Raw genomic sequence first — 21,513 nt, 5'->3', positions numbered from 1 at the left:
TTCTGATTGAAGAGTCTTGATACTATTTTCAGTCTGATTCTCCACTTCATTCTTATATTTCCTGAATTTTTCGAAGGCCTCGGACTTGTACTTCATCAAGTACATATGTTCATACCTTGAGAAATCGTCAGTAAAAGTAATGAAGTAGGAGTAACTACCTATGACATGAGTTGACATGGGACCACATACATCATTATATATGAGTTCTAACAACTTAGTGACTCTCGCTCTCTAGTTCCACTAAATGGAGAGTTGGTTAGTTTTCTGCGAAGGCAAGACTCGTAAGTTGCATATGACTCATAGTCGAATGGATCTAGGTATCTATCCTTTAGGAACTTTTGAATCCTTCCTTTATGGATATGACCTAGCCTATAATGCCACAGGTATGCACTGTTCACCTCATCTCGTTTCCTCTTGGACACACTTACATTCATGATATGTGGAGAGCAGTGTCTAACATAAACAAATCATTATGCAATATTCCTTTCGTGATGATCTTATCATCTAATAATGTTGAACAACCATTGTTCTTAACAACTAATTTATATATACTAACTATCAATCATGAAATGGAAATAATATTTTTGATAATAGAAGGAACAAAATAACATGTATCCAATACAATAATAGCTCCACCAGGCATATATAGGATGACCTCGCCAACAGCCACTATAGTAAATTTTGCTCCATTGCCTATCTTAAGGTCCATCTCGTCTCTCGCCAATCTCCTAGGTCTTGGCAGAACCTACAACGAATTACAGATGTGATAAGCAATGCCGGTATCCAATACCCATGTGTTATCATAAGATTCTGACAAATGGAGATTGATCATGAATATACCTGAAGCTTCTCCAAGCTTTTATTTCGCCCTCTCTAGAAGGTAGTATTTGTAGTTCCTTTTCTAGTGCTCATCTTTGTCGCAGTAGAAGCATTGACCTTTGTCCTTTGTCGGGTCTTTCTTAATAACCTTTGCTTTACCTGGTCTGCCCTTGCCCTTGTCATTCTTAAGGGATTTTTCTGCCTTCCTTTTCTTTCTGATCTCACTAGCATAGACAACTAGCTTCTCCTTCTTGATAGTGCTCTCAGCCTCCCTCAGTATATTGAGGAGTTCAGGGAGAGTCACCTCAAGCTGAGAAAAGGAATCTGGTAGAGATTGAAGCACAAGATCCACAGACAAGTTATCCTCTAGGACCATTCCTAGACTTATGAGTTTCTCAATCCACTCAATCATCTTTAGGACATAGTTCTGAACTGGTGTCCCCTCAGTCATCTTGACGCGGGAGAGACTCTTGGATATCTTATATCGTCGAGTCCTTCCTTGTTCCTTAAATAATTTGCGGACATGCAGGAGAATGGATCTGACATCCATCTTTTCATCTTGTCTCTATGACTCAAGGGTCATAGAGCCCAACATGTAACACTAACCAAGAGTGGAGTCATATATGTACTTCACATAGCGAGCGATCTCTTCCTCGCTTGTCCCTTTCTCGAGTGTAGGTATCATCACTATATCAAGGATGTACACAATTTTCTCCGTCGTGAGAATAATTTTGGTTCAATGATTGAAAAAGGCGCTCGGGCGCTCGCCTAGGCACTCGGGCGAGGCGAGGCGAGGCTCGAGCGCCTCGTTAATCACCCAGGCGTCGCACTTCAAACAAGCACCGCCTGGGCGCTCGCCCGAGCCCAGGCGCTGGGCACTTCGGGCGAGCGCCTGGGTAAACCAAGGCGACTGAACCAGGATTTTAGGTCTGGTTCGGTCTTGGTTTGGTTGGTTAGTTGGTTCAATCGAACTAACTAAACCGATATAACCCTTACCCAACCCTAACTCGCTGCCGCTGCCACTCCCGATCTCGCTGCTCGCAAACACTATCGTTCTCGCCGTTGTCGCTGCTCGCAAACGCTGCCTCTATCGCCGCTCGCGCCTCCTGCTGCTCGTCGCTCCTGTCGCCGCTCATCGCTGTCGCTGTCACTGCTCGCAAACGTTGCCTCTGTCGCCGCTCGCCGCTCCTGCTCCCGCTGCCGTTGCTCGCCGCTGTCGCTGCTCACAAACGCTGCCTCTATCGCCGCTCGTGCCTCCCACTGCTCGCCGCTCCTGCTCCCGCTGCCATTGCTCACCGCTCGCGCCTCCCACTGCTCGTCGCTCCTGCTCCCTTTCCCGCTGCCGCTACCGTTGCTCGCCGCTTGCCGCCGCTCGCCGCTGCTTCCTCGTTTCTCAGTCAGCAGGCTCAGTATACAGTATACTGTTAATATTAAGTTTATTTGAAATGATTAATTTTCAATACTGTTAATATATTTTCTTAATTTAATGGCATATTTTTATTTAAAATTTTAAATAATTATATTTATTAATTATATTATATATTTTTATATTTTAGCGCCTCGCTTCGCTCGGGCGAGCGCCTAGCGCTTCGGGCGTTTTTTGACCTTGGCGCCTTTTGGCGCCTAGCACTTTTTAAATCACTGATATATAGTAGGTATATAAGCAATTACACATCACATGAGCAATTACACCAAATGATCATGGACCAAAGCCTAATATGATTAGGCCCGAGCCAGTGGACCCAATCACTCACATCACAATCTATGTGTGCATCGACGCATCTCCATGCCCTATGATCGTCCATCTCGTCCTCATCGGTTCTGTTGACATCTCGACGTATCTCCATATATCGTGATCGTCCATCTCAGCCTCGTGGGTCCCGCTATCGCTTCCATGCTCTTGCTGCGCCTCCTCGTATAATTACAACTTAATCACAGGCACGCAAGCCCGATAATAAATGAGAGAAAAATTAAAGGCTCATGGTCCCCAATAATAATAATGATCATAATCACATCATATACATATATCACATCACACGGTCGATGATCATCCATCCACATCATACATCACATGTACATATTATTATATAGGACTACTAGATAAATAATAATAGTTAATTAAACCTTTTAATTAACTAATATTTTTCTAAAATTTAGGACACGTAAGGAATTTTCTGAATTGTGAAGGGTATTTAGGTAATTTAGATAGAAAGGACATATTATGAAAATTTTAAAATTCACAAGGGCAAAAATATCTTTTGTCCAAAATCCTAACCCTATCCTTGCGTCCGCATTGTGGCCGCCGCCACCCCACCAGCGGCGGCCTCTGTGGGGGGTGGGGGGGGGAGGGGAGGGGGTGCCTCCTTTGCCCGCGGGCGCTATCCCCGCAGGCGGCCTGTCTGCACGCAGATGGCAGTCAAGGCTACCATTTGCGAGGGTAGTAAGGGCAACAACAGTTGCTGCCCTTTCTCGCTTTTGCGTCAATGATTTTGACGTCAAAAGCCTTTCTAAAACACAACACACGTAGTTCAAAACTAATCTTTCGCACGAACAACCTGGCTCTGATACTATTGTAGGGAAATATAAGGGCGACATCATATGCGTAGCGAAAAAACATAAAACAAAAATCCAAAATTTTTCTAAAGGTGTTCATCGTCGTGCGAAGATTGGTGCCAAAAACCTATGAAACTAAAAAACATGTATGAGATAGTTGTGTTACCTAGGGAGATCGTATATCCCTAAATTCCTACGGATATGTGGGAGAGGATGGAGGTCAAGTGTCCTCCTCTCTAGCGGTGATCCACACGGCAAGGGCTGCGAAGATGCTCCTCAAATCACTGCCTAAATCTCTATACCTACTATTTGAGGAGAAGGGGAGGGGAGAATAGGAGATGACAACCAAAAAGGCCTAGCCTATGACCCTTTGGTTCTCTCCTATTTATAGAGGCCCCCTATCAACTTAACCTTAATGGATCCTATACTATTAGGCATTAGATCTCCATCCAACTACCCTATTGGGTCGAGCTTCTTAGATTAGTGGATCTCTATCCAATAATCTCTCATTGACTCTTATTGGATCTCATCCATATGATTCAATAATTCAGGGGCTTATTGGATATCCAATAAGATAGGGGATCTGGTGGATATCTCATATCCGAATCTCTACTTGTCGCAACACCTACCATATGTATGTGACCCTCTAGACCCAATATCGAGCTGGTCGTGAGTTATACCCATCAGAATTCCTTCTGGCTCAGTGAATTATTATCTCTATAATAATTCACTCGACTCATCGACTACAAATGTACTAGGCTACTACGCCGCAATCCCCAGACGATACAGGGGAATCCAATCATTTGGACATATTTGTCCTTAGTTACCGTGTACCTATAGTCTCTCATCCATCTAATATCATGGAGACCGTACACCGGGCATGGTGTTGTCAGGTCCATATGGTTTCTCCTCGAGTCTCACTCTAGTTGGATTCTCCCGGAGAACTCTTTCTCTCTCAATCCGAATGACCTTGACCAAGGATTTGTCTGAGAAAGAACACATAGGATATTCCTCTCATGATACCGAGAGTGGATGATCCTCTATCGACGCTCAATAGTCCTCGCAAGGTTGGCTATCACTCTTAATAACCGGTTGTTCTAGATCTGGAACTTCAAAACCTATAAGTCTGGTATCAAATAGTTGAGTACTCATACAGAATATCCTTGGTGTCTCAAGTCTAAGAACCAGATACACCACTGGAATGACGAAATCGCTGTTTGACAATGAGATATCATCAACCATCTAGCATTCCGTGAATAGATCAATCAGTGAACTTATTCTCCAATGAGCATCTGTACACGAGCAACTATGAGACCAACCACCTCAATCATATGGATGGGTATACAACACATCGGTCTGTCCGGTTATCTAGATGTCCCTCTCGAGTAACCTATGACCAGGATTATTTAGGGTCTATGTTTAAAGGTTAATCGGTCTCATTATTGTGATCTCATCACGATCCGATTCCTATGACACAAATCCATGGATATCACAATTTATTTATGCATCAAGCAATATAAAGTGAGAAAATGTCATAATAATAATAAGTAAAAAGACTGTATGTCATGTCATACATGTCATCACTCGCGTGATTGGCTTGCAAGCCACCAATGACTAGCAGGTTAATCGTCATGAATCATATGTGTCGTGGGCAGCTCATGAGGCATGTATTAGTGAATGTCAGAACTTCTATTTTCGCTACTGATCTGCTGCTCCGTATTATATTGTTGCTTGGAGAAGTATGACCAACTATCACCGTACTGTTGTTGGCCGTAAGATTCTCCATAATACGACAACTGTGAATATAATGAACTTCGTTTTGTGTCTACGTTATGTAGGCTCTATCGCATCTGTTGAAAATCATCCATTGGCTTGTCCTTCTCCTTCCGTGCATAAACTTGACCAGTACCTCATTGAGCTCCATGATCTGAATCTTGGGTGGCATGTGTGAAATACTACTCTTCGATCCATGCACCACCCATAAATTGTGTAAATGGGACCAACCACTCCTCGACATTACCGCCATCATCGGTCGAGGCATTGTTGTCCACGTCGTTGCCATGTCTCTGGACCGAGCGAGTTACTGAATGCGATTGCAAAGGTGTCTCATCGTCCAACTCGATTCTTTGCAACGGTGCGACCGATGTTACAATTTTTCCCTTTGCCTTTGTCTTTGTACGCTCGGCGGACGATTGTGATGGTTAAGTGTCTCTAGTTCCTAGTGCAATTTGACTCGATATTGTTTGGCTCCTTCCGCCACGTTCTGACCGAGGGATATATTGGGGATGTGCTTTCTCTTATTCTATTGTCTTAGTGATAAAATGTGTAAGACGTTGAGAATCTCCTACCTCATTAAGTAGAGGATCCTCTTGGTTCTCTGTCACTTCAACCCACTCTAACATCGGTTCTGAATCTTCATTATAGAAATAGAGTTCGATGGGATCAATCTAGTGTTCCTCTAGCCCCTTATCCAGCTCGGCACACCGTGATCTTAGCCGCATGTTATAGTGGACATATACCAGTTTTTCCAACTGTCTATACGATAGTTTGTTACGGACCTTCGTGTGAATCAATACGAATGTTGACCAATTATGTTCACAACCACTATATGCCGTCATCTGTTAAAGTACAGGAACAACAACCTTCCTTAAATTTGGTACGTCCCCTCCAAATTATAGCCACCACTCGACTTTAAAAAGATATAAATAAGACTTTATTTGCATAACAAATAATTAATATCAAATATAGTTGATAATCAATATGTGTAACTTTTCCTCACCAAAATCCATAATGTAACGACACAATACAACTGCAACATTGAAGAATAAACCAATTGTATCTCGGAATAATCGGCCCTCTATAATAGTATCAGCTACATTACTAGTGTTTGACAAGAGTCGATATATAACATTTCTTAGTATCGATAGTAAATCATTTCGCATTCCAAGAGTATACCGAAATTGAATTGTCGAGTTTAGATAATACGCTACAAGACATAATTTTGTTAGTAGGAATTTTTTATACAACAAAAAATTATAAATTAAATTACACTAAATATAAATTTACTTGTATTATAGACATCTTGGTCCATATGAACTTCAGTCCTACGATTAATGATCTGTAAGTATTGCTCGGCTTTAAAATCATTTTTGAATGCTTTTTTTGACCTCCTCTCTTGCTATAATCAGCATATGTTTAAGATAAAACATCTATAGACGCTTGTCCATATCGATCTTACGGAGGACAACATAAAGTGGTTCCACACCTTTTTATAATTTTAATCACGGTCTCCCAAAATCTAGAAAAAAGAATGGTCTTTTCTCTCTTCTGTCCATCGCTCGATCTCGAATACCTGGAATCAGACCATTCCTGTGAGGTGACCATTGCCTTGAGGCCCTGCCTCTTTTACTGTAATTACTTTAAGGTAATGAAATTGGTAGCAAACCAAGTGACTTCAGGTCGGAGTATCTCACCATTTATATTATTTTGTAGTGGACACAATAATGATTATATATAAACTTTGTAATTGACTCTACCCGAGCTACCCACTTGCTAATCGACGAAAGCTCGCCAATATCCTTCAACATTAGATCCATGCAATTAGCTGTACATGGAGTCCAAAACAATGTTTTTCTTTTTTTTTATCAAATGTAAATCGGCCCTCTTGAAATTCGTTACATTATTAGTGACTACTTGGACAATGTACTAAAGTCTGATCTCCTCTACTACGGTGTACATCAAGTTTTCAATATAGTTGGTATCTTGAATCTTATCGGAAGCATTAACTTGACTTATGAAACACTACCCATCTATTATAATAAATAAGAAAATTGATGATACTCATTCTTGTTGGTTGTGTCTAATCGTCACACATCAATGTCGCCCTATATTCGTCCCATTACCTCTTGAAGGATTTGATCAAATCCTTAAGTTTTGTCACCTCCTCATCTAAATACACATCGTAGATCTTTCTCGATATTAGAGATTGGATCCCCATGCTAGACTTTTGAATAGAGGAGACCATGCTATGATAATATGGACCTTGGGCTATATTTGCTGGAATCCTGTGGAAGTTGAACCATTTTGAAATTGCTTTCCCAATATCCCACTTCTTTTCTTTTATGTATGCATCGTCAATCCGCGTCTATTTTACTGTTTGTAGAGGATAGGCTTGTGGATCAATATCAACAATATCTGGTGCGGACCTCCTACCAAGACCTCTCATAAAACTACGGAGTCTACCATGCCTCATGCTACTAGTTCGGCTTAACTGAGAAGGGGCAGTTGGCTGCCTTATACTAGCCGACCTCTGGATTCCTTGTGGCGTAGTTCCATTGCCACCGCTATGCTCCTATTGTGAGTCAGGTAGTCGAGATAGTCGATGCCTCATTTATTCGTCGTACATATACTGATGCTCTAGTAATGCACGAATACTAGCTATGAGATCCGAGTTGATTTTATCGTCGCGACTCTCATAGTCATCATAAACTAGTTGATGCATAGCCCTACAGTATTCTTCCTCAGCTCTTGCCTTCTTTTTTATTATATCTTCTTTTGCTTGTTGTAACTTGTTTTGAAATGATTTACAGATCTCTGTCGGAACCTTCTTGTATTTTGCAATATTAGGATACCCGTCGGTCAAATGCATCCTCACCCGAGTGATTCCTCCACCCTTGCCGATGTAGTCACAATAAATACATTACCAATGATGACGGTTTCTATCCATCTTTCGAGCATGAGCCAAGCATCATCATATGTCTGTTTCTTTGGTGTCATGTTTCCACCAAATTTAAATCAAATAAACTATAAATATGTCAAGTACCCTAATAATGTTAAAGATATTGAATTGACGTAATATCGATCAAATTTTGATTAAATCATCATTAAAATTACTAATCGCAGCATTAAAAAACTTTATTAAAATCTAATTAATTTTGTTTTACCACCATAAACATGTTAAGCAGATAAAAGAAGCTTTAAATACATAATTTTAATCCGATATAGGTCAAATTACGATGAAATCATCATTAGATATACTAATCCCACTATTAATATAATTAATTACCTACTAATTATTTTTCTTTGAACATTATGAACATATCAAACACCCTAATAGATATTCAAGACATTGAATTGATCCAATATCAATCAAATTTTTAATTAAATCATCATTAAAATCATTATTCATAGTATTAAAAAACTTTATTAAAACCTAATTAAATATATTTTACTATCATAAATATGTTAAATACATAAAAGAAGCATTAAATACGTAATTTTGATCTAATATAGGTAAAATTACGATGAAATCATCGTTAGATACACTAATCACACTATTAACATAGTTAATTACCCACTAATTATTTCTCTTTCAACTTTATAAACATATGAAACACCCTAATAGATATTAAAAACATTGAATTAACCCAATATCGATTAAATTTCGATTAAATCATCATTAAAACCACTAATTGCAGCATTATAAAACTTTATTAAAATCTAATTAAACCTATTTTACCACCATAAATATATTAAACATATAAAAGAAGTATTAAATATATAATTTTGATCCAATATAGGTCAAATTACGATGAAATCATCATTAGATATACTGATCATACTATTTACATAGTTAATTACCCACTAATTATTTCTCTTTAACAGTATAAACATATCAAACACCCTAATAGGTATTAAAGACATTATAAATTGGACAGCGAAGTTGCGTGAACTAATGCACCTTCAAGAAACATAATTTTCTCATTGCCCCTCAAGTGTGCAATCTTGGTGAGTTCCAAATAATGTTGATTAGATATTGATAATAAAACATCGATTCCATTGATCATCCTGGCAGTGGGATGTATGCTGACAAATCCTGGCATAAAATGATCTCTTTCTTGCCTGTTGCTTTGCCCTTATGCCTATGCAGCATGAACCAAAAATTGGCTGTCATATAGTAGCACCTTCTTCAGAAATCAACAGATACATGCTCATACCTTTCTAGCATGGTATGTTTTGATCCATGCTAGTATGCCGTTTGACACAATAATCCTTGAACTTTTGATTGTTATTGTAGCATATAGCAACTGCATAAAGGGGTAATAAAGTCTAGCTACCTGGGAACACATATTGGTAATTGGTTAAACCTTCCCACCTAGAGAATTAATTAAGTTAGGATAAAAAATTGAGGATCTTTGAACCAAATTATGATGAAGTGAGTACAACACTAGAATTATAATGAAAAATAAATTTTTTTCTATTAAAAATACGACTAGCTTATGTACAATTCACTAGACATGACTTAAAACCAAAAACGTTGCAACAACTAGAGGATCCAATCATGGTTCGTCTTACCGGTCTGTACCGGTGTACCAACTGACTGTGGGTACGATACGTACTGAACCATACTGATGCATTGACACATGGTATAGTAGGATGTACCAACAAATCGGTATTTACTGCCAATACCGATCCCCTATTGAATTGGTACATACCGCTCATATCGGACGGTACATCATGGTACGACAAACCTTGGATCCAATAACTAAACCAAGTTAAACCAAGATAGTCTACAAGTATTTCTCATGAAAATTAAAAGATCCATTGTCTTATATGGTTAATTGCCAAATGCCTATGTTTTTCTTGCCGTGTTGATGCCTTCCTTGTAAGGCATAAAGAGATTTTGGCATTATTTGCAATGCTAAGTTTTTAGAGAGATTCTTGTTGTTACTGTCTATGAAATTTGGATTCTTTGGATTTCTTGTGTACTTCATCTTGTTGGGATATCTGTATTCATAGGATATTTCCTGGATGCTTATTAGATACATCCTTTTATTATCCAATTTTATTTAGTTATTGAATGATCAAATACTTGTTATTATATTCTACCTCTGCATTTTCTAGACCACTGTATTAAACCAGAGTAGCAATTTTTTCCTGATCAATAGTATAGTTGTGCTTGTTGATTTTTGTCATAATATTATGACATATATCTAAATTTTTTAGACTTGTTAGGAGAGTCAATAGGTTAGGTTGTGTTGGGTCGATTTGAAATGCAGTAGTAAGGATCGATAAGACTATGCAACCCACTAATGCATCAGGGTTTCTTGATTCAAACCAGACCTTATATTGCTTGTTAATAATTTGCTATATATAGTGACCTATATTTCTTTGCTGTGTATGTTAGAACATCCAAGTTGGATTGGGTTAGGATGAAACTGATGTTTAGGGCAACATATGCTCGACTGAAACCTGCCCTGTCAATGGGTCCAAAATCTTTCGTCTGAATCTAACCCATGAACCCATGAGTCACTGAAAATGGTATGGATCAGGTTGGTATGGTTTCCTTCAAATAGGATCAGAAGTTTCAAACATGAAAAAACCCATGCAAAGATGTTGTAATGCAAGGTTGAAGACACTTTGAAAAATAAAATCTTAAAGTTTAATTTGCAAATTTGAAGTAATAGAACATGTATTAACATGTCTGTGGACCTAGAAATTTTAATTTAGTCCAGAAACACTTGAGGCCATGTCTACACCTCAAACACTTGAAAATAAAAGGTCATTGAACCAAGGTTATTCATTTCTAGTATCGGAACCGTGCTGGTCACTGGCTGTTCTATTATGAGTTTGTTACACAAAGGCATACTAGCAAGGAGGAGGAGGAGGAAGAGAGGAGGAGGATGAGTAGGAGAGGAGGAAGAGGAGGCAAAGGAGGACCGGAGTACCCAGGAAGCTCTAAGAGGCAATGACGCAAGCATAGAGAAGGGCACAGTAGTAAGCCCTGTACTACCCCTGGATTGCATGAAATTGAGCTATCCATGTTCTGGTCCAGGCTCAAATTGGTCCAGGTGAAATGTCGAACCATGCATTGAAGATCTCAATCAACACAAAAACTATGATCAAGTAGCTTTTGATTGTCAACAAAGTTTGCATTAATTTGACAGTTGGACCCTTAATTGTTATTTTATTTGACCAAATAGTAACAATGTCCAAGTATGTCAAATGACAAAAAATTAATCTCTTAGCTAAAGTACTTGAATTGCTAATTACTTTTCTATTTAGAAGCTTTTGTCGAATTCCTCAAATCAAGTCATTTCAAATTCATATATAACATTTCAATTTAAAGATGCAATCTTATTTCTATGTGTATCACCATCGGCAGTTTATTTCCTTAATTGTGTAATACACTATAAAATTAAATTGTATAGACAAAGAAAAATCATTTGTGTAGGTTATTTGACTGGACATGGAGATACATGTAGGTGATAAATTAACTCATGATAAGTTATATCCAATTATATATGTTGTATTGTCATGTATTGAAGTTAAAACATTTGGTGTTTATTGTTTCTATCAAAAAATTCAACAATTAAACCAAGTATTTTAGTTGTCTTCAGTTCATAGATGAAAGGGATACAAGGTAATAAAACAATTGCAAATTTGAAATATAAGGATTTTGTTGATAGCTGTTGAAAGCTTATAACCTAAGTGATCACCAACAAAAGGTCCAAGAGTTAGGAAGGAAAAAGTAGCTTCCTAAAACTCTGCACGTAGAGTGGCACATTTGATTTTTTTTTCTTTACCTACCTCATAATTATTATTCAAGGGTGTCTCAGATTACCACCTATGGATGCCCATGTCAATGTGTTCCTCAAGACCTTTTCTCCACCAAATTATTGTGGAGGCTTGTTGCACTGCGAAAACTAACTCAACTAAGCATTGCAGTGTTAATTCCCCCATTTTGGCAGTCTATTGACAATACAAAGGATTGCAAAATTGACCAATTACATTGCATCATAAAATGTCCCTGGCATCTCACAATTTGATCATGTCAACACTCCCATCGATGCCTTCTCATATGATGTGATCCGATCTTCCTCATTTTATAATGCATCATTAGAATTCCATCTTTTCTTTGACCTGGAAATCCTCTTCCCACCACCAAGAACATAATGTTCATAGCTCCATTAGTTTAGAGAAGCAATTGTGGTGGTTAGCTAAGTCAAGATTTTCGTGAAGGATCTTGTGGATCAGCATGGCTACGGCTTTATTTTTCCTGAAAAAAAATGTATTGATGAAGCAAACATGTACAAACTAAACCTCTAGCATCAGAGGTCAGAAGTGTGAAGAGTGGTGTAGGCTACTCATCCTTCCACAAAAAATTTTGTTTAGAGGATCTAGCTAACCAGTTAGCCACCTTACTGGATTCTCTATACACATGACAACGTTTTACATCAGAAAACTGGGTATTAAAGCATTGATATCCTGCAAACAAAATATTTATGATTTGCCACAGCAGTAGAGATTTGTGCTGTAATACATCAATAACGGTGGAGAGTAACGATGGAGGAAGCAGATTCAACGAAGACTCTCTGTACAACCTCCTTCAAACAAATCTCAAGTCCCTGTTTCAAAGCCAAAAATTCACAGATTAGTCGATTTTGATATTGTGTATAATTGCAGCCTGCAAAGCAGCAGTTCCCAATTTCATTTCTTAACACAAATCCTGTTTCCCCCTCGTTAAGGTCATGGTTCCATGAGCCATCAACATTCCTCTTGTTCCACCTAAGAGGAGGGAACTCCCATTTCACTTGCAGTTGACATATCCATTTCCTACCATCAGAAAAATGAGAAATATCATAAGTGCGTGCAGCAGCCTTATAAACCAGGCTCAAAGCTTGCAAATTATATGATTATGATTGTGCATTGTGTCATTCCTAACTTTCCAAATAAACCACAAACAATTATCAATCAAAGCTCTCAAGACAGTTAGAATAGGAGCAATCATCAATACTCTCATCATTAAGCCATCCCCCATTAGGCCAATTGTGCAAGTAGGAAAAGGTAATATGCAGGTGGAGTTGAAGGAGGTTCCAAACCATCACAGAGAAGTTACACATGCAAAAGACATGGTTGATTGATTCAAATTCCCCACCACATAAGAAACAGGGTTGCTGTTCCTCTATATCAAGACTTGTTATCCAATCAGAACTAGGGAGGCGATGATGGCAAAGCTTCCATAGTTGGGAGACCACAACAATCACCACGTGTCCCATAGTACAGCAGGAACAATATTATCAAGTATTAGGAAATCATAAGCAGGCTTAGAAGTTGCCTTTCCAGAAGGATGAGGCATCCAAATCCAGGTATCCTGATTCAGGGAAAAAGAAGTGTCAATGGAGAAATCCTGGTTTCTCTGTTAAGAACAATAAAAACTTGTGCAGATATAAATGTCCATTGAAAGGATAAGGAATTTATCTTACCAACTGTATCTCCGAGCTTGTCTAAGAATTCATCCAATGTTTCATATAAGCAGCCTTAAGTCGGTGATATAAATTCCTTATCCTTTCAATGGTTATTTATATCTGCACAATTTTTTTATATTTATTAACATAGAAACAAGGATTTAGGTTGCGGCTTCTCATGCAAAATATCACCTTTCTTGTAGTCCTGAATTTCCCCCCATCTAATATTTGTGGCTAGATACTTTGGCGAAGCTTATGTGACCTTTGCATTTTGGTATAATTCTTTGGTTGCATGATAAGCAATTTGGTTGTTTCATATCCAATCACCAAATTGTGAGAGGTTATGGTTTTTGCCCAATGTTAATTTTGAAAAGCTCTTGTTTAATGTAGATCTTCATTGCAAGTTATTCAAGTATGGTGCTGTGTTCATGATTTCTATCCAATCTTGTTTTTGGCACTTATGAAATGCAGCAAGTATTGCCCCAAAAAATCGTGTATTATTCTCATCGTCATTTATTTGTTGCCAAGACTTGTGGAGAATTGCAGTTTTGATCATAGAAAATTATCCTTCATTGATTTCGTAATTCTATGTCTGTGCAATCCTCTTTTAGATTTCTATTTGTCCTTACATTAACTTTATCTGTCATTTTAGTTATCTAAACTTGAGCCTGCATGGTCAAACAGTTAATTTTTCCTGGTTTTTTTTTTCTTAAAACAGTTAGTGCAAGACCAGCGCCATTCCAAGCTGTCAACAGCTGCAGTTTTCGTGAGAAAGTTGCATGATATTGCAGGTCGATTCATTAGATTTATTTTAAATCTTCATATATACTCATGCCTTATTATATAGTTCTTAATTGCATTTGTATTCATTCTCTTATCTTCTTTGCAGTTCAAAAAAGAGGTTATGTTGACTTACAGGAAGCCTCAACAGGAGAAAGTGTGCCATGTAGTTATGGAGCCACACTTCCAAAAGACCCATGTTGCAGTTTGCCTTCCAGTTGGGCAATGGCAGATCCTTCAACATTTTTAATTCGTGGTGAATCTTACCTACATGATCATCTAAAGGTAATGACTTCTAATTCTGTGATCAAGTTTTGTTTCTACCTACATAAATCATGTCATGAGAACACACACACACACACACACACAGATTTGTTTAGGAGACAAGTTGACTAACTAAAATATTGGTGGCAAGTTTCTTTTGCCAAATAAATGGAATATGCAAAATAACTTAATATTGTGAACTACCTATTTAAAAATGACTTATGATCTTGTTCAAACTTTGAGATACTGAATTTTGTTTTGTGAGCTGGTCCTGTGTGTTTACGAGTAATAATAGTTTATGTTTACTTTAATCTATTTTCTTGTCCAACAGATAAAAGCCAATGGTACCTTGATGCAAATGGTAGCTGCTGATTGGTTAAAATCTGATAAACGTGAAGATGACCTCGGTGGTCGACCTGGGGGAATCGTTCAGGTGTTTCTCAAAAACAAATATGTTGTGACCCTATTCTTTTGTTTTCTATGCGATCGAATTAGATTTTGATTCTTGCAGAAATATTCAGCACACGGTGGCAGTGAGTTCTTTTTTATTGTACACATACAGGTTAGTGGCTAAGACTGTTTGTCATATCTACTGAAGTGAGGAGAAAACAATAGTGAGACAGTAATGTTAAAAATAAGATGTAAATATTGTGTCATGTGGGCAGGTTCCAGGTTCTACCACATACAGCTTAGCTTTATATTACATGATGGATAGTCCACTTGAAAGTTTTCCCCTCCTAGAAAGATTCGTCAAAGGTGATGATGCATATAGGAATTCAAGGTTTAAACTCATTCCATATATTTCTAAGGTATATATTTTGCAATATAATTGTTTCTATGCCGTTCTGTGTTAATATCTACTAATTATGCTGAAGTTTGTTATATAATCTTTTTTTTCTCTGTTCGGCTTACTTGTAGGGTTCTTGGATTGTGAAGCAAAGTGTGGGAAAGAAAGCATGTTTGGTGGGTCAAGCACTTGATATCAACTATTTCTGTGGGAGCAATTATATTGAGGTATACTGAGATAAACATGGCAGCACCATCTCTGTCGTCTGAGCTTTTGCATATTATTTAACTAATCTGTTGTCATGTTTGACCACATTGACTATATACATAGGATTTGTTCACTCAGCTAATTGTAGATTATCCATGGGCTTATGTAAGCCATGTTTTTTTCTGTAACATTTCTGCAGTTAAAATTAATAAATTTATCAGTTTGGTGAATAAGTCAGCAAAGTATCTTCAAACAGCAGTAGATGTTTCATATAAGTGACCAAACTTCATTATAATTAATGCGTGCTATTTGTAATACTAATCTGCTGAAACAGAGGTTGACCCTTGTGAGCAGGTGTCAGTTTGGATGCTTTTCGAAAAGAGGAGACTCTTTTATGTCATTACGGTCAAGGGACTTGGCTAGTGTATGACTCCTTTTGTTGTCAGTACTATTGTGAGACTTGGCCAGCATATGACTTGTCAGTACTAGTTCGCAGGTTCCGGTTGAAGAGTAAATAAACCTCGAGTTGTTGGACTTCCTTGGCTATGGCCTCAGGATAAGGGAGTGAGAAATGGAAACTGGATGAAGATATCGAAAGGAGTGTAGTAATAGATATAAACCCGAGGCAGAAGTAAAAAATTTCCATGTGTCCAAAAATTAATTTTCAGCAGATGAAACATGATCTCGATGCTTATGCTTTAAGCTCCTTATTGTTTGAAGTATTAGAAGATAATTTTGACTAAAAGCCTCAGATAACCAAAAGGGAAAAATTAGTCTATTGTAATCATCTAAATTGCTTCTTTGGAATTGGAATAGGAGTTGTCTTCTTGACATATATCCGGCTTACATATACATATCTGACATGTACATGGACCCAGATGAATTTGATGTGGCGTTGAGAAACCTTGTAGGTGACTTTTTGTTACTCCTTTTCCGACTTTTTACTTTTTGCCACAGATTGTCTATTGAACTACTTTAACACTCTCGTGTAATTGTTTGTCACTTTAGCTTTATTTAGGGAAACTGTTGTCTTTCTGAGACCATTAACCATCCTGTTCTTTGTGGCTTTGTTTTGTGTGGTTCTCAAGCTTCAGACCAAAGTTCTGATGGCTATTGTTTGGCCCCTCTTTATTGTCCAAATTCTGAATGACATGGCAATATAGGCTTCATTTGTACAAGTTTAAGATTGTTTTGTGCACCTTGGACACTTGTGAATATTAAGTAATTCAAAATCATCCAACAATTTTTATCGCTCATTGCTGAGTTGCTATTGTTATACAAATAGGATAAGAGCCCATGAAAAGTAAGTTATGAACATAACATGCAGTTTTTTGTTATATAATCTTTTTACAATATCTCCTTTTCTTCTATCCTAGACCCGTGATCGAACTATTGTATCCAGCTGCTTCTCCTCTTTCGTCAACTTGAGCGCTTTATGATAACTCATCCACAAGTTGTCGCTACTATCTACAAGGCTCAGTAGCCTAAAATACCCAGTTTTATTAACTCAACTACCCTATTTTGTGTCTCTCTTGTTCCACTAGCACCAAGTAGCACTTGCAGATCATCATAATTCATATCACTCTGCAGTTAGCCATTGCTGCTAAATCCATTGTGGTTAAATATCTGCAAAATGGATGGACTATGATGTGTATCATTGGATCTGGTGGTGGTTATCTGCGATATTAGATCTGACAGCAACCCATGGTGGAAAAGTTGATTAGTCCTTCAGTTGCCCCCTAATCAAGTATTGTCTCTTGAACCCAGTAACTGCTGTTTTTATGTATGGCAAGTGCCCACATGTTTAAATTCTTGTCATGGAAATGCATCTTGATACAATTTACAGCATATATGAGTAGTCTTACATTGGATGGTTAATTATCATCCATAACATATATGAAGCTTCTTTACGGTATTATCACGGAGCACTATTATGAGATCAGCAACGACATTTTATGTATATGTACTTTCAGCTTGGTGTCGACGTTGGCTCATCGACAGTTGCTAGGGGCGTTGTAAGTCTTGTTCTTGGTTATCTGACCAATCTAGTGATAGAAATGGCTTTTCTAATTCAGGTATGCATTCCAAGTTCAAATTTTAGCTTGCTTAACCTGCATCAGTTGTTGCATTCTTGTTTCATTCCAACACTTGAACATACAAACATTCATGGAAATAAATTGGACATTTCACTCAATAAAGGACAAGCCAGTAGTATAAATGAAAGTACATCATGGTATTTTGGGACATTTTTATACTCTTTACAGGCTTTACATTTAATATACAACACTAAAAATAGAAACCACTATTATGTGTATTTCTTTGGCATAATGTTTTAGGATATTTGATAACTTTCTGGTACCGCAGAAACATAAATATTTGTTTCAATATTTCGATGCAGGGTAACACAGAAGAAGAGCTTCCTGAGTTCCTTCTTGGAACTTGCAGGTTGAACCATCTTGATGCTTCCAAAGCAGTTCCGATTAACCCATGGTAAGTGTTATGATTAAGTGAATTCATGACTTGAAATCGGCACACTTACCATGTTCTTTCCTTTTTCTTTCGCAGATTACAAATTACCTGTATATGATTCTTTCATTTGATAGAAGTTCGACATCGAAGCAAGTAATGTATGCCTCAATAAGAGGTGCAATAACAACTTGTAACGATGCGAACAACTACTTTGTATTTCGGCTCTTGTTGACCTTGCAATCGGTTCGTAATTACCATAGAATTTGATCTTTGATTTGCAATATTTAGTCACAAAGTAAAATCCTTCAAAAGAACCAAAAAGAGCTATTATTTACATGTTTATAAGTAATCTCACTTGAATCAAGCAAAGGATGTCCAATTGGCATACTCTATTGAATCAACAATTTGGATATGACAAGTGCTAAGATTCAAGATAATTTCCAAATCTCTAAACATGAGAATAATGGCACAAGAATTTTGAGTAGCATTTTTCCAAAGTTGCAAGTTCATTTGTTTGAAAAACTTTCTTGATGGCAACAGCTAATTGATGCTAAAGTCGACAAAATATTATTTGTATAAGCAAATGAATGATAATAGTTTTGGAAGAAGTCAAAAGAAATTAATTTGTATAAGCCAAAAAGTAATATAACATAAGTTAGAGTGAACAAAATATAAGTTAATAATAGCAAAAGAACAAACCAGTTTCAAAACCATTCAATTATTAATTGATAAAGTAGAAAGTTATTTTTTTCTTTCCGAAACTAATCAGAAACTTAGTTTGGCAGAAAAGCCATCGATAACATCATATTAATAAAAAATAAATAAATAAAAAAAGAGTGACCTAAGACTCTTGTGACCATCAAAATGTCATCAATATAACAATATATATTAAATAATAGCCGTTCTCAATTTCACCTATTTATTTATATATCAAGAACATAACCAAATAAACAAATAGCATGCTATGGCTATTGAAAGAAAAGAAGATATCAGACCATACGACGAATAAAGGACATACTCGATGGCGTTCCTTCAAACTATTTCCCCTGAGCATGGCTACCAAATCGAAAGTTGTCTGGTGTATCTTCTTCACTCATCATCAATGCTAATAATTAACACGGTTTAGACTAGTCAAAGTTGGAAAACCCAACTTTGCCTCCGTGTCTCCTTTCCTTCTCTCTCCTCTCCTCTCCCATTGGGGCATCTTAATAGCACCATCGATAAGCTAGCTTGGCGCCATAAAACATGGCAAGAGTAATGTGGGGTTATAACATCCAAGCACATGCAGCCACTTAATTAAGCCTTAATGTGCCATTAATCTCACAAATTCAAAGGTCATTTAGAACATAGAAATGGCCAACTTAGCACATTTTCTCTTATAATGCCACACCTTAATCATTATGTAATTGCTTCTAATAAATTTGTAGACATAAATTATTTTTCTTCGTTCAAGCAAAGTTATCGATCTCATGCATCCATCGACACTCAGCATATGTTTTGCTACAGTCTCACAAACATCTCATGTGTCGTGTGGTTTCATGTGTGCAGAGACCTCGATGATAAGAGTCACAAGGAAGAAATCACTGCATGTGATATATATATATCACATGAACAGGCGAGGGACAAGATCATGTCACCGATGGCATCGGCGGTGGATCGAGCGCGGTGGTGGCACGCGCATGAACAGGCGGCGGCACCGGGGGCGGCGCACGCGAGACGACGTCGGTCACGTGGGGTACGCCTGCACACAACCCCGGGAATCTTTGTTCGTGGGACGACGACAGCCCACCCCGTATGACGACCTACCCGGCATTAAACAATCAGGTTTGCTTTCTGCAAGCTGCATGCACCCCACAATGAATATTGAAGCTCCTCTCCCCTTCTCCTTCCCTAAACGCCAAGATAAATTTATATCTTGTTTGGGCGATCCCGATGCAGTGCGTTCCCAGTATTGCGGCGCAAGAGTAGGGTCTGTGGGAGGACATGGAATTCTCAGTAGACTGCACACAGAATAAGTGGGTTGAAGAGTGGTTGAGATGTCACGCGTTGCGTGAAGCTTCTCTTTCGGTAAAGCTATAGGTTTAAGGCCGCCATCAGATGAAAGCTCCCTTTGATGGTTGTTGCGTGACTTACTATTTGCATGTGCATGTTTTGCCTTCTTTATTCCATGTGTTGGTCAGAAACTTCGGTGCTTTGTTATGTTGCTTGGGATGGAGAAGATGATAAGATGCGTGGTTGACTTTGTTTGGTCGAGTCTTTGCAACGAGCGAAAGAACTCGGGATTTGAACTTCCAAAGACAGCAGAATCGTTGAGCGATCGACGCTGCGGTCTTTGGATGACATAGAGCAACAGCATCGCCATGTAAGCAAGGAGACATCTTCCCGTGGAAATGGCGTCGAGGTCAACGAGGAGAACTTACTTTAGATCGACGGAATCGGATTTGCAAATAACAAATTTCTCTGAGAAAAAAAAATATAAATAAAACTATGAAAAATCATAAGAAAAATAAGAAAGTGTTATTAATCAAGCCGTTGGAAGTTATTCGTTATTGAAAACAATAATTGCAACAAGAAAAGGTCACAAGACATATCCTTGTCATGTACAGCCAACCATACATGACATACAAAGGACTGTGGCTGCAAAATCGAATTTGTTTAATTGGTAGGAAATAGTCAAATGTACGGCTAGGAAATAGTCAAATGTATGACTGTTGAAGTATCATGTCATGTCCGATGGGTGCTGAGGAGTAATTATCCGATGGTGAAGATGATGAATAGGATGCATGTTCTTGGAATTTAAATTATTCTTTTCACGGAATAGAAAACTTACATAAAAATATAAAAATACATAATGTATTATTTGAAATATTTCTACTTATCAGATCATATAGATTCTTTAATCCTAAAATTTCCCTTTTCTACTGCTGACACATATTTCACTATTTTTTTTCTTTCTAATTTACACTTTGTTTGATCAATAGGGACAAGGAACACATCAAACATCATTTCCTCAGCTTCATTTTGACACCAAAGCATGGAGTCTTCGAGCACAATCGAGCTTCTCCTTCACCCTTCTTGTATCTCAAATTCTCGCGAGCAAAAGTCAACACATCGACGAGTAGTCAACCAACCGAGATCTTAACGCAACCACATAAACAGCAACTGTGACGGCGATTGACGACGACCAGAATTAGACACGTTCGTTTGGTTCGTCATTCTTGAACTCTTATATGGCGTCTCCACATGATGCTACGCGATCATGCATCACGTTGCTTGGTGCGAAGCCATTAGGACGACGACGACGACGACGACGACGACTGCCCATCTGATGTCCGCACAGGATCGACACTCGTGGCATGTCGGAGGCCAGCATGAAAAGCTGGCGCG

General features: G+C 38.0%; 1 protein-coding gene across 3 annotated transcripts in view; it reads left to right on the top strand.

Annotated features, from left to right (window-relative positions):
* LOC103981929 (protein ENHANCED DISEASE RESISTANCE 2) overlaps positions 1-18,407 on the top strand; it is a 29,148-nt gene extending 10,741 nt beyond the window's left edge. Inside the window, exons 15-23 of one of the 3 annotated variants that reach the window (XM_009398696.3) lie at positions 14,338-14,410; positions 14,509-14,684; positions 14,995-15,096; positions 15,175-15,225; positions 15,329-15,472; positions 15,582-15,677; positions 17,631-17,732; positions 18,056-18,147; positions 18,223-18,407. In XM_009398696.3, the coding sequence (XP_009396971.2) occupies positions 14,338-14,410; positions 14,509-14,684; positions 14,995-15,096; positions 15,175-15,225; positions 15,329-15,472; positions 15,582-15,677; positions 17,631-17,732; positions 18,056-18,147; position 18,223 (837 nt within the window). In that variant the 3' untranslated portion in view covers positions 18,224-18,407. Of the gene's footprint in view, positions 1-14,337; positions 14,411-14,508; positions 14,685-14,994; positions 15,097-15,174; positions 15,226-15,328; positions 15,473-15,581; positions 15,678-17,630; positions 17,733-18,055; positions 18,152-18,222 lie in introns of those variants that run through there. The other 2 variants (XM_009398697.3, XR_010486068.1) reach the window with 2 other exon arrangements.
* The last annotated feature ends 3,106 nt before the right edge of the window (positions 18,408-21,513 follow it).

Source organism: Musa acuminata, chromosome BXJ2-4 (genome assembly GCF_036884655.1).
Source record: "Musa acuminata AAA Group cultivar baxijiao chromosome BXJ2-4, Cavendish_Baxijiao_AAA, whole genome shotgun sequence".
Classification (NCBI taxonomy): domain Eukaryota; kingdom Viridiplantae; phylum Streptophyta; class Magnoliopsida; order Zingiberales; family Musaceae; genus Musa; species Musa acuminata.
Note: the sequence above shows the minus strand (reverse complement) of the source record. Positions and strands in the feature narration are given on the sequence as shown.